Genomic DNA, 12,367 nt, shown 5'->3' with positions numbered 1-12,367 from the left:
CCTGTATCTCCTCCTCCCCACCTGCACGTGACGTCACAAACCCCGCCCCCACAGGCTTCTTCTATATACATACAGACAGAGAACATGGATGGCAGCAAAGTGTGTGTGTGTGTGTGTGTGTGTGCGCGCATTTCGTTGCCCTGTACTTGTACATGTGTAATGACAATAAAGTTGAATCTAATCTAATATACACACAATATTACACCAATCTGTGTGAGAGAGAGAGACACACACACACACACACACACACACTTTTCTTACAAGGAGTATAGAGAAGGCCATGTGAACAACATCTTCTCCCAAAACGAGTTGAGTGTACACACTGAACAACAGGATATTTTCAAGTGTCCATCAGTGGGACTAGAGACCAAAGCTCAGCTCAAGGCTGGAGAAAAGCAATGAAGAAACAGACAAGAGGAGTAATGGGGGATTATTAAACCTGTATCACCCTCTGCACCACAGAACCTTCACAGTCCATATCACATATTACCTTACAATTCCTTCAGTCCACGGACCAGCAGCACATCGAACCCAGTGAGAACCAGGAGACAGAGTCATGTACAGCTAGGGTCACTGACACAGTCCCATGTTGTCTGATCCAGTAGAGGAGAATTGCAAATGAAAAGGATGAGAGAATTTGCTGGTTCTTACAGAAAGGTGTTAGAACGCACAACGTATCAGTTTATTGTGTAAGGGGCATTGTAGCTGTGGATCGGTCATTGGCACCAGTGGGAATTACACTAATGACATGGCTGATTAATGAAAACACATTTTAGCTCCCCTGGAATAATGTATTATTCAGTTGGAAGAACTCAGAACTCAGAAAATAAAAACAAAGAAAAATCATTTTAAAACTTTAGCTTTATTCATGTCTCATTTAAAACAGCAAGAAAACTAATGGCACAACTGCATTAATATGTATATGTAAAATGTTATTTGATGTAGAAAGAAATAAAACAAATTGGGGAGTAAATAGGAAATAGTGCAGAAAGACAGTATAAGGACATACAAACATAAGAGCAGTTTTCTTTTTTTTTTTTTTTTTTTTGCTTCAGTTGGCCAAAATCTGCCTCTGCTTCTTGTCTTTGACCTTCCCTTTTTCCTGGGATTTCTGAGCTTGCCCTTTGCCATCCTGCAGCTGAGCAGTCCGTGTCACTGTAGACACACCGTCAACAAACTTGGTCTTGAAGAGAACGTTTGCATTGGTGAACATTCCGTCTTTAAGGGAGACCACCACAAACTGTTAAATAATAAGGAAATAATTAGCAAAGACAAACAGAGCATGAAAGTTGCATGCAGCAAGACTGGGAGACTGTATCAGTGTTACATTAAAATGTGCATGTGTGTGTATGAGAGTACCTGTGAGTGTTTGAAATGTGTCCGCAACATCTGTCCGATGTTCTGTGTGTGTGACAGGTCCAGAGCTGCGTCCACCTCATCCAGGATGTAGATGGGTGCTGGTTTAAACAGCAGCATGGCCAGGATCAGCGACAGGGCCACCAGAGACCTGCAGCAGAAGAGCAACCGCATGGCAACAGGCACGTCACATACCACTCTACTCCCACAATCAATATCATAAATTGTGTAAAATGACTGTGGGCAACAGCATTCATAGAAAATACCAATCCAAAGCAACGTCATTGCTCACTTGATTAAAACAAACTTTAACTACATCACAGTGAAGGTGAGAAGCATTTCAACACTTTAACTAACCTCTGTCCCCCACTGAGTTCTGTCAGGTTCTCTTTCCAGGTGCTGCCCAGGGCAACCTTGAATTCCAGCCCATCCAGAACTCCAAAGCCTTCAGGCGGAGCAAGTCGAGCATCAGCCCCAGGCAGCAGAGTGGAGAAGATGGAGCTGAAATCTTTGTTCACCTGAACACACACGCATGCATTAGCGATTCCTTTACATAGGCGCATGTGAACACACACACACACACACGTAGGCACACACACACACAGGCGCACACACACACAGGCACACACACACACACAGGCACACACACACACACACACACAGGCACCAGGCTGGGGCACACACTTTTTGCCATGCCACGTTGAGAGCCTCATTCTTCTTCTGATCAAGCTCCTCAATTGTCTCCAAGATCTTGGCCTTGTCATTTTCCACAATCCTCTTCTTCTTCTTCAGGTCATTGTACTAAAAACAGGCACAAAAAAAGTTTAAAATGAGAAAACATGTAACCAAAATCCATAAATTGACAGAAATCCCAATAATATTTGAGGGTTACTATAGAAAAATAAGGGTGAAGGGCCAAATGCCCCCCACATGGCCAGAAGCGATCATTACAGTTATTCCCAAGGGCGGGAAGGATAAGTGAGAGCGTACTTCATATAGACCAATATCAGTATTGAATGTTGATTATAAATTGCTTCTATATAAGCAAAGAGGCTCGAATCTGTACTAAACTATCATTTCTCATAACCAATCGATTAGAGAAAGGCAAACAAGATAACATACAACGTACTCTGCATATCATGCAACACCGATGCAGAAATAACACAGAAGTAACTATACTGAGCTTAGATGCTGAAAAAGCTTTTGACTCAGTGAGTTGGTGTTATTTATACAAGGTTCTGGGGAAATTTGGTTCACAATGACTTCATAGGCATTATTAAATTCTTATACAGTAGTCCCTATGCTAGGATTAAAATAAATGGAAACATATAAAAAATGTTAGTCTTGAGAAAGGGATGAGACAATGGTGTCCACTTTCACCTTCACTGTTCACTAAGTAACATAATTAGACAAAATAAAAACATAAAAAATATATAATGCTTGGGAAGAGTGAACATAAACAGTCACCCTTCACAGATGATGTGTTAATTCACCTCAAAAACGGACATTGTGAGATAGAACTTAATTCCTTTTTAAGATTAGAATCTAGAATAACCTCAATTAAAATGAACATGTTGACTATCTGTTTTTAGAGAATCCTGAAACAACTTAATGAGTGGGATAATCTTCAAGATATCTGTGGCAAGACGAGAAAAAATAAAAAAAAGAGAAGGAAAAAAAAAATAGTATTTAGATAGTATTTTAATCAGACAATAAAAGAAAAGGAACCTATGGACTTCTATAAATCAATACATCAATACAATACACAGAACCCTTCTTTCTTATGCCTCTCACTGCTGTTGTATTCTAATTTAACGTTGCTTTCTTGACTAACAGGGTAGTGTCCTCACTTTATACTAAAAACAAACTACAAATATGTGAGGAATTATGGCAAGATATGAAGTGAAAGTGAAGTGATTGTAACAATCACCCTTGGTGAGCAGTGGGCAGCCATGTAAGGCGCCCGGGGAGCAGTGTGGGGACGGTACCTTGCTCAGTAACACCGGATCGGGATTCGAACCAAGAAATGCATAAATCTTTGGAGGGAGCATTGGTTCTCCCAATCCCACCTATCCGACCTTACCAGGTTGTTTGAATATAATTTACGAAATCTTGGTAATGTTTTAAGACTGCAGAAAGTGAGATTTTGTAAATACTGGGCCAAGTTGATAGTGTGTTTGCAGACTCTTTTGACCCTAATCTGTTTGTGCTATAGGCCAGTGTTTCCAAACCCTGGTCCTGGAGGAAAATCTACCATTAGGCCATTAAGTAACACCTGAACTTAATTAAGGTAGGGCTGGAGTGACTCTTTGGCAGACGTTCCTCCAGGACCAGTGTTGGGAAACACTGCTATTAACAGTGATATGCAATATTTTTTTGTATGAAAATAAAATATGAAATATCTCATCCCTCTTTTTTTTCCCTCTTTTGTTTTCTATTTTTCCTTATGAAGTGTAAGACCTGTGAACAAAATGCAATAACTTTTCAAGGCCTTAATTTAATAATACAAAATTTAAGACTTTCAAGTTAATTGCAGAGTGTATGGTGGTACAGATGGATGCACAAGATGGACATTCTCTGCTTACATTGTAACCAGCAAATGTTCCTTATTGTACATTCCTTATAGTATTGTACAGCAATACCAATAATATTGATCAAATGAAAATGCAATGCTGTCAAATTGTATAGAGTGCCAAAATTAAACTGATAAATCACAAAATGTAAGTGGGTGGGACTAATTCTGGTCTAGCCTGTGTCCTTGTGTCAAATACATACCTTGTACATATTCATGTTCAGCATCCCCTGCATTGATGTTGTTTGCAGATCCTACAATGTCTCTTATCAGCTCTGCTGCAATATCACCAATGAATGGTAGGGTCGTGTTGGCCCAAACCAATAATCAAAAGATCAGGCTAGATCAGCATTACTCCTACCGACTTACTTTGATGGGACAGACTGACAGATTGAAGTAATTCATTTAGTATGACATTTAATTAATTATTTAATTCATTCCTGTCATATGTATTAAATTTCCCATTTTGCCATTTGTTGGCACTCCATAAAATTGTGGGGGCCACAGAATTGACTATGATTGAAAGAATTTGACTTAATTGTTGCTGACATGACAGTGAGTTCTGTGCATACTGTTTAATATCATGAATAATGCAGCTGAAACCAAATATAAATGAGAAGAGGTTATTATTGAGCGCTCATACCCTCTCCTCAGCTTCACTCAGCATGTTCATGGCCCTCCTGTTAACATTCCTCTCCAGTTTCTCTTTCGTCTCCTCCAGCTTCCTGAGCCTGTGGCCTGCTTCTTTCGGGCTGTTGGCTTTGAAGTCATATGCTGTGTTTGGCTGGCCAAAGAGATGCCTCTCTGGTGTGATCCAATCATTCCCTGCCAGCATCTGAGCCACCTGCAGCAGATGACAGACATGGCTTACAAACACAACGTCTAATAATATTCTATATAAATCATTCCTACACATTTAAAAGCTGTAATGAAGCACCACTGTACATACAGACCACAAAATGCAAACTTACCCTGGCGTCAGCGTCAGCGCTGTCCTTCTTGTGCTTGTTGATGTTGTGCTCCAGCTCCTTGATCTTCAGCTGAGCCTCATTGTTCTGTTCCCGCAGGCGGTTGGCCTCTCCGGTCTTGCCCTTTATTTCTCTTTCCTGCCCGAGGATCACCTCCTTCTTCTGGGTTAGCTCGTCCTGGGCCTTCTGCACAGCCTCCTGGAGAATCACAACACAGTCCAAATGAACATTAGCCCTCAGTGCTCCAAAGCATAGAGAATGAAAGCATTTCAGTAGTTCAGTAATACAAAGTCAAGAGTTAGATAAAAAAATCAGAAAATAGATGTTTGTTCCATCTATGCATCCAGTGAAAGAACTTGTGTAAATTCATCACTCAGTCACCGCATAGTGACTTTACCTTACTGCTGGAGACAGAGGCTGATAGGGTCTCTATCTGTTCCTGAATGGCTTTCGTGGCTTCATCCACAGCTTCAATCTGCTGCTGGTAACTGGCTTGTTCCTTCTTCAGGTCCTCCAGCTCCAACGTCAAAGTATCCACCTCCTACATAGTTCACAGATCTTGTGCATCACTAATGTTACAAAATTATCATACAGCTATTCTACTTTAGATTTGTTATAAATCTACACAATTTATATTTATGCATTCCCCAAGCAAAATAATTGCTGTATAACCTTAAATAGGAATTACCCATTCAGTAGATCAAGTTCCAAAAAAATTATTAAAGTGGTGAAGCAAATGTGATCAAATTTCGGCCCTTCAGACCATTGAGACGGGTGTGCTGTTGGTGTACCTGCTGCCTCTCTTTTAGTTTCTTTTTGAATGCATCTGCTTTGCTCTTGGCCTGGTTGAGATTTTGCTGTGCTGCATTTAGCTCCTTCTCCCTCTCTGCCTCTCTGTTCTTCATTTTGTTCTCCAGCACCTTGTACTTCTCTTCTGCCTTCTTCTGCACCTCCTTTGTCTTTTTCAGCGTTTCCTCACTCTCCTCTGAAACAAAGGAATCACCACAAATGTTTTCAGACCTTCTCTGAAACGTGCAGTCCTGTTCATTTTCATTTGTAGAGTACTACAAGTCTGTAGAAGTTGGGATTGTTATACCAATGGTCTTGTGGAGCATTCCCAGCTCCTCCTGCTGCTTGTGAAATGAGCTCTGCTGCAGTTTGGTCTCCAGAATCTGAGCTTCCTCTGTCTTCAGATCCAACTGCTGCTTCAACTGGCGATACCTAGAGCAGAGAGTGGCAACATGACATTTTTCTCCTCACATTAAGACAGGTGTTTGTGGTAAATAGCACAATGAGTCTACCAGTGTACATATCCCAATTATACTTTTTGCTTCAATTAGCTAAAAACAGCACCAAGGTTCGCAGAAATACCAGTGTATTTATGGTGCAGATTAATACATGCCAAGCTGATTATACACAATAAATGGACAAACATATTCATATTATACTGAAATTTGCTGCACTCACTTTTCAGCGGTTCCCTTCAGGCTGCCCAGATCCCTCTCCAAAGAACTCAGCTCAGCTTCTTTGCTTCTCAGAATATCCTGGATGTCCTTTATCTCAGCAAGTTTAGACAGCACAGAGGCAGTCTGAGCTCTGGCTCCTGAAGCAGGAAGAAGATAACATGCATATGAATAGAATAACACCACCAAATGCAGCTGCCATATTAATCCTGCCACTGGGGATGCATGTGACACTACATTTCTTGGTGCCGATTCCAAACCTGGGTAAATAGGGAGTGCATCTGGTTCAACACTTTTTGCCAGGTCAATTGTGTGAACATCCAGTGATCCAGTGTGGCGACCCCTAACAGGGGACCCCATACTTCTTTTTTAACATACGGCAAAAACCATAGGCCAAAACCAGCATTTGATCATTTAAAATTTCCAGTATAAATAGTTATGTTACCAGAAAGATGCAGCAATCATAACAAATCAAACAGTATTCAGTTTGGTGAAATTTACCTTATCTTGGATAGCACATATTAAATAAATAATATATCAAAAATATCATCAGCTACATGCACACAAAGAATATTATAACAGTGGGAAAAACACGATCATACAACAGGCCAAATGGTCTTGCTTGCATGTAATTGCATAAGAGCTTGCTAGTTCGTGATATCTAATCTTCACCTCCAGTCAGTGTTCCCTGTGGGTCGAACACATCTCCTCCAAGGGTGACCGTTTTGGTGGCCACACGCTTATCGAAGGCCACTTTTTTGGCATTGTCCAGGGTGTCACAGACCAGTGTAGTGCCAAAGATGTACTCCATTGCTTTCTGCAGCTCCGACTCATAGCCCACCAGCGAGAGAGCAGTGTGCACATTGTCAGATCCTACCTAAAATACAGTTCAAAAGGTCAAACAGGGTCAGGTCATTAATTAATGTTAAGTCTTACAAATACATGTGCTATTCACATTATTAGATATAGTGCTATTAGCACAGGTGTCAAAGATTCAAACCTCACTTACTACCATTGTGTCCCTAAGCAAGACACTTAACCCCGAGTGTCTCCAGGGGGACTGTCCCTGTCACTACTGACAATTTGGTAAGTGGCTCTGGATAAGGGCGGCTGCTATAAATGTAATAAATAAATAAATGCCGAATGTAACTATATTTGTAGTCACTAATTAAAGGTTCACAGTCTCTAAAGCCTAAGAGGTTTGAGAGAACATCTGGCTTTGGGATATGTGAATGTTGGTGAAACCAAGGCATATAATAAAATGGGCCTTAAGGACTACTGACAATTTGGGTTGATTAAATGCTATGAGCTTGTTAAATTACCAGACTCTCTGCAGCTCTCACAACGTTGTCCCCGAGGGACCTGGCGGATATTTTGTTCAGTGGAATGATTGTGTATCGCCGTTTCAGTTCCCCTTTTTCCAAGAGCTTCTTTCCAGTTACCTTGAAATGCAAAATTTGTCATAATGCAAGTAATTGTTATAAAAAAAAAAAGCAACATTCAGTTGGATAATTTGTAATTGAATGTATAGGTAACTTTTTTTTTTTTTTTTTTAAAGCTTACCTCATTATCTACAACAACATTATATAGCCTACCACCAGCCACAACCTCTAAAGCTGTGGCATTGGAAACATCTGTGACAGTGAACAGGTTGGCCACTAGACCTTTGACTTTATTCCTGTCCCAGCCCCTCTCTGGGTCTCTGAAAAAATAATCACAATTAATAAACGAAAATGGTCGCAAGGACACAGTGGTGGAAAAATAATAATATTATTTTAATCAAATTTAAATGTATTATAGTTGCGCTTTAAACTTAGATATTGATTATTCTGCATTATTAAAGCACATTATTAGGGCAGTGGTGGCCTAGCAGTTAAGGAAGCGGCCCCGTAATCAGAAGGTTGCCGGTTCGAATCCCGATCCGCCAAGGTGCCACTGAGGTGCCACTGAGCAAAGCACCGTCCCCACACACTGCTCCCCGGGCGCCTGTCATGGCTGCCCACTGCTCACTCAGGGTGATGGGTAAAATGCAGAGGACACATTTCACTGTGTGCATAGTGTGCTGTGTATCATGTGTGACAATCACTTCACTTTACTTTACTTACATACATACATTTCAGTTCTACTTTTTACCAAAAAGTTTCTTCATATATATGGACTCTTTAACCTAAATTTTAAGTCACTTTGTTATGTCCTTTCACTATTTGTGCATTTTTACTGCATTTAAACTTTTATTTTAAAAGTAACTAAATGGATTTCCAACAAAGTGTACGTAACACAGGTACCTGTAATCAAATCTGAGATTAGGGAAGCGTGTCATCAGAGACTCATATGTTTCTTTCAACTGAATGACTTCCTTAGACAGCTGCCTCTTCCTCCCGATCAACTCCTCCTCTTTACCATCTGTGGATTAATACATAGCATTTGTAACCATTTACAACAAACTGCAGTTAAAAAATATATATATTATTATTTTTATTTTTTTTTTAAACTAGGATGAACTGTCATGATAAATATCGTATCAATATCATATTTTCAGACCTAATGTGGATGAATAAATATTGGGCACAAGGATAAAAAACTAAATATAAATAAATAAATAAACAGACCTTCATAATTCAGCTTTTGTACTTCACTTTCCAACTTGTTCTTGCACTTCTTTATGGCCTCAAAAGAATCCTGGTCCTTTTTGTATCCACTATCCATCTTCTGTACTTGGGCCTGCTTGGTTTTCAGCTCCTGCTGAGCATGGTTTAGCCTCATTTTAGCCTGTGGACAGCGAAGAGAGAGAAAACAAAATTGTCTTCAATGTTCAGCAACAGGGGCTTGTACTTTTATCCACTGAAGAGAGGACGGGGGAAAAAAAACCCCAATAAAAATAACTCAAATTCATTAAATGAGAAGATTTGAACCAAAATCATATCACTGTTAGATCCAATGTTCTCTTAAATTACTATAATTTATATGCACTAACATCTGTTTGAATGTATGCTGAGTCTTTTGTTTCTACTACTAATAGCTGCTAATGCACAATATTATGATCCCTCAGAGTACCTCAGTGTACATCAGAATAAAAAAAAAAAAAGCTATGCACCTCTTTACTACTGTATCACACATTACATAAAAATGAACCAACTCATGAAAAGAAGGCAGTAACTTTTTATCAAATATAATAGTTATGGATTATTTGGATGACTTTAATATGCAATTAATTGTTGGAATAATTAGCCTTTTTTGTACCTGTTTGGCCTCGGTCTCAGCTTTGCTGATGTCATTCTTGCAGGTCATCATCTGGCCCTGGACCGTGGCCTCTTCTCCATCTTCATTGGTGGATAGGCCAGCAGTCACCGCACGGAAATGCTGTTGGGCTGCTTCCAGGGCTTCTGCGTCTTTTTTCCCTTCTGCCTCCAATGTTTGCAAGTGCTCAGTTGCCTTGGAGACCTCAGTCTCTTTTGATGCAAGAGTCTTCTTATCCTGTATTTTTATGTGTTTGTAAAGTCATAATTAACTGAAACACTTGTGACATTTCCCACAGGTAAGACACAAAACACTCTGTAAGGTGTTTTGTACAGAGGGCATGGAAAGTATTCAGACCCACTTAAATTTTTCACTCTGATATGTTGCAGTCATTTGCTAAAATCATTAAAAAGTAATTCTGTGTTTTTCTGTTATTATGGGGTGCTGTGTGTACATTAATGAGGAGAATAAATAAACTTAAATGATTTTAGCAAATGGCCGCAATATAACAAAGAGAAATTTAAGGTAATCTGAATACTTTCTGTACCCACTGCAAGGAATGTCAAGAACCTATATTCCCAAACCCACAAATAAGGTAAAACTACCTTGATAATATACTTTATAGGAGTAGCTACAGATTAATTGCTAGTCCAGCAACCCATATCACCCCAATCATCAAATGGCCTGTCTTTAAACAAAGAACCAAAATCAGAGGACCCAAGGCTTCATATTATTTAGAATGTGGACCATTTTCAAGGTAAAATAACAGCCTTGCTGATGGAATTAAAATTGATCCAGCATATGAAAAAGAAGAGGAAATAAGTACATAAATAACTAATGCCATTCTGAGGTCGGCGGCTATGGCTGGTTAGTGTATGTAGTACATTATATTATAGTCTTTACATAAAAGTACATCACAGTTCTCTAGATGCTTGACAAACCTCCTCCATATTCTTCACAAGATCCTTCCTCTTCTTTGTTTCTTCCTTCAGATTTTGCTTTTTCATGTCCAGGGAGCTTTGAGCTTTTGCATCAACCCTCTGCAACTCAGCAAGGTTCTTCTCCAAGGTCTTCAGAACACCACCTACCTCCTGGTACCAAAAATGTCAAATGTCATAGCAGAGCTCACAAAGACAAACTCAGTGGAAATTGTCCTGCCTATTGATCCTGTTACCTTGTCCCGACTTTTCTCCAGTTCCCGAATCTCACTGGTAAGTTGTTGAAATTTGTTCTCACTCTCATGCATGCTTTGCTTGAGCTTGCCAATGGAATCCTGCATCTCCTTAAAGTGTTCAGCGGACTTCAACTTGGTCTCCTCAGCACACACAAACTGGTAGGCCACATATAGCCGGCTCAGGTGCTCGATCTCGCGCATAAGCTTCTGATACTCCAAATACGAGGATCTTTCCTGTTTTTGGAAATGTATGCAAATCAAACAACATTAAGTTCATTCAATTTAGAATGATAAAAGCTAGAAAATGCTTACAGGGTTTTAAACATAATAAAAAACCTCTTTCAATTTCTGCATGGCAGGAGTGATCTCTTCATCTAAAATCTGGAGAAGAGAGCACTTGTTACAAAACATGTACCTGGCAACCACATTGCAAAACGCCTGATTAATGTCACCACCTCTCACCGTTTGAATCTCTTTAAGTTTTGCTTCTTTCTTCTCAATGGTTTTCTGAGCGCTGATTTTCTTGCATTCGTACATTCGCGTACCGGCTGCCTCTTCTATCATGGAGAGGATCTGGAAAACGTTGCTCACTTTATAGAAGCGCGTCCTCCGTTTCCAAAAAGCAAGAATAAAACCACTGAAAGGCTACTGAACTACTTACTTCAGGAGGTTTCATGTTCAGCACCTTCGTGATCCTTCCCTGAAATAACAGAACAGTGCAATCAGCTCACTAACGAGTCTGTATTTCATCCAGATTCACATTTAGTAACCTAACTTCCTACCTGCATTATAAGAAAGTGGGGATTGTTGACATTCAGGCCGACTGAGCAGAACAGGTCTTGGACTCGCATGTTGTTGGCGTTCACCCCGTTGATCAAATACTTGTTCCTCCCTCCGATCACCACCTACGATTTAACACCATCGCGTGTGAGGGCCCGAACTGAAGCTGAACACGGGACTGTCTTGGCGTACCTGTCTGGTGATGGTGATCTCGTCGTGGCTGTCAAACCCCAGTGGACTCTGCTTCTTGTCAGTGTTGTCAAAGGTGATCGACACCGTTGCTTTCGTTATGCCAGCCAGGCCATTTTTGTACACCAAGTCTTGGAGACTTGTTGCGCGCACCTAAAAGGGAACGAGGCCGGGCAGTTAGTGCAAACTCAGTCGAAAGGCTTGCCCGCGTAGGGAACGCGTGGTTTACGAACGTGGAGCACATATATCGGCGTCCACTGCGCAACGAAATGCAGCGCATGTGCGGGGAGCCTATGGCTCTGCGGCGACTGTGAAAACAGCGTACCTGCGACAGGTTGGATATTCCGAGTAGAAAGCATATCGAGTCCAGGATGTTGGACTTCCCGCTGCCGTTTAATCCAGTTATGGCGTTGAAAAGGGGGTCGAAGCCGTTTATTTCTGTCCTCTCCGCGTAGGACTTGAAACCTTCTAAAATAATGGACTTGATATACATTTTGAGCACTCTCCCTCAAAACACCCACGCCTTCCAACCGCGAAAATCGCTGGTAATTTCGTCAGAAACCAAAGAGAACTCGCTGCAGTCACGGAAAGAAACGCACAAGATTTTGAAGTTCAATTTTGGCGCCAG

The 12,367-nt window shown here is 40.6% G+C and overlaps 1 protein-coding gene across 1 annotated transcript; it reads right to left on the bottom strand.

Annotated features, from left to right (window-relative positions):
* Positions 1–1,014: 1,014 nt before the first annotated feature.
* smc2 (structural maintenance of chromosomes 2) lies at positions 1,015–12,348 on the bottom strand. The gene is made up of 24 exons (XM_028988497.1): positions 12,065–12,348; positions 11,743–11,892; positions 11,553–11,675; positions 11,432–11,470; positions 11,233–11,343; positions 11,107–11,151; positions 10,771–11,004; positions 10,538–10,687; positions 9,600–9,833; positions 8,969–9,128; positions 8,645–8,762; positions 7,923–8,061; positions 7,682–7,801; positions 7,032–7,236; positions 6,364–6,499; positions 5,993–6,117; positions 5,688–5,881; positions 5,294–5,437; positions 4,900–5,094; positions 4,572–4,772; positions 2,041–2,157; positions 1,714–1,874; positions 1,360–1,507; positions 1,015–1,240 (listed from the first exon to the last, which is right to left on the bottom strand). The coding sequence occupies exons 1-24, from the start codon at positions 12,230–12,232 to the stop codon at positions 1,052–1,054; spliced, it is 3,606 nt and encodes a 1,201-aa protein (XP_028844330.1). The 5' UTR covers positions 12,233–12,348; the 3' UTR covers positions 1,015–1,051.
* Between the last annotated feature and the right edge of the window lie 19 nt (positions 12,349–12,367).

The sequence above is a fragment of the Denticeps clupeoides genome, chromosome 8, assembly GCF_900700375.1.
Source record: "Denticeps clupeoides chromosome 8, fDenClu1.1, whole genome shotgun sequence".
Taxonomy (NCBI): Eukaryota; Metazoa; Chordata; class Actinopteri; order Clupeiformes; family Denticipitidae; genus Denticeps; species Denticeps clupeoides.
Note: the sequence above shows the minus strand (reverse complement) of the source record. Positions and strands in the feature narration are given on the sequence as shown.

What these genes read in the sequence shown, in the direction of transcription:
- smc2 (XM_028988497.1), bottom strand. Translation starts at nt 12,232, where the DNA reads ATGTATATCAAGTCCATTATTTTAGAAGGTTTCAAGTCCTACGCGGAG. An exon ending in ACAAAAGCTGAATTATGAAG is followed by an intron (nt 8,763 to 8,968) that starts GTCTGTTTATTT and finishes ATTAATCCACAG; the next exon opens with ATGGTAAAGAGGAGGAGTTG. An exon ending in AACTAAAAGAGAGGCAGCAG is followed by an intron (nt 5,438 to 5,687) that starts GTACACCAACAG and finishes TGAACTATGTAG; the next exon opens with GAGGTGGATACTTTGACGTT.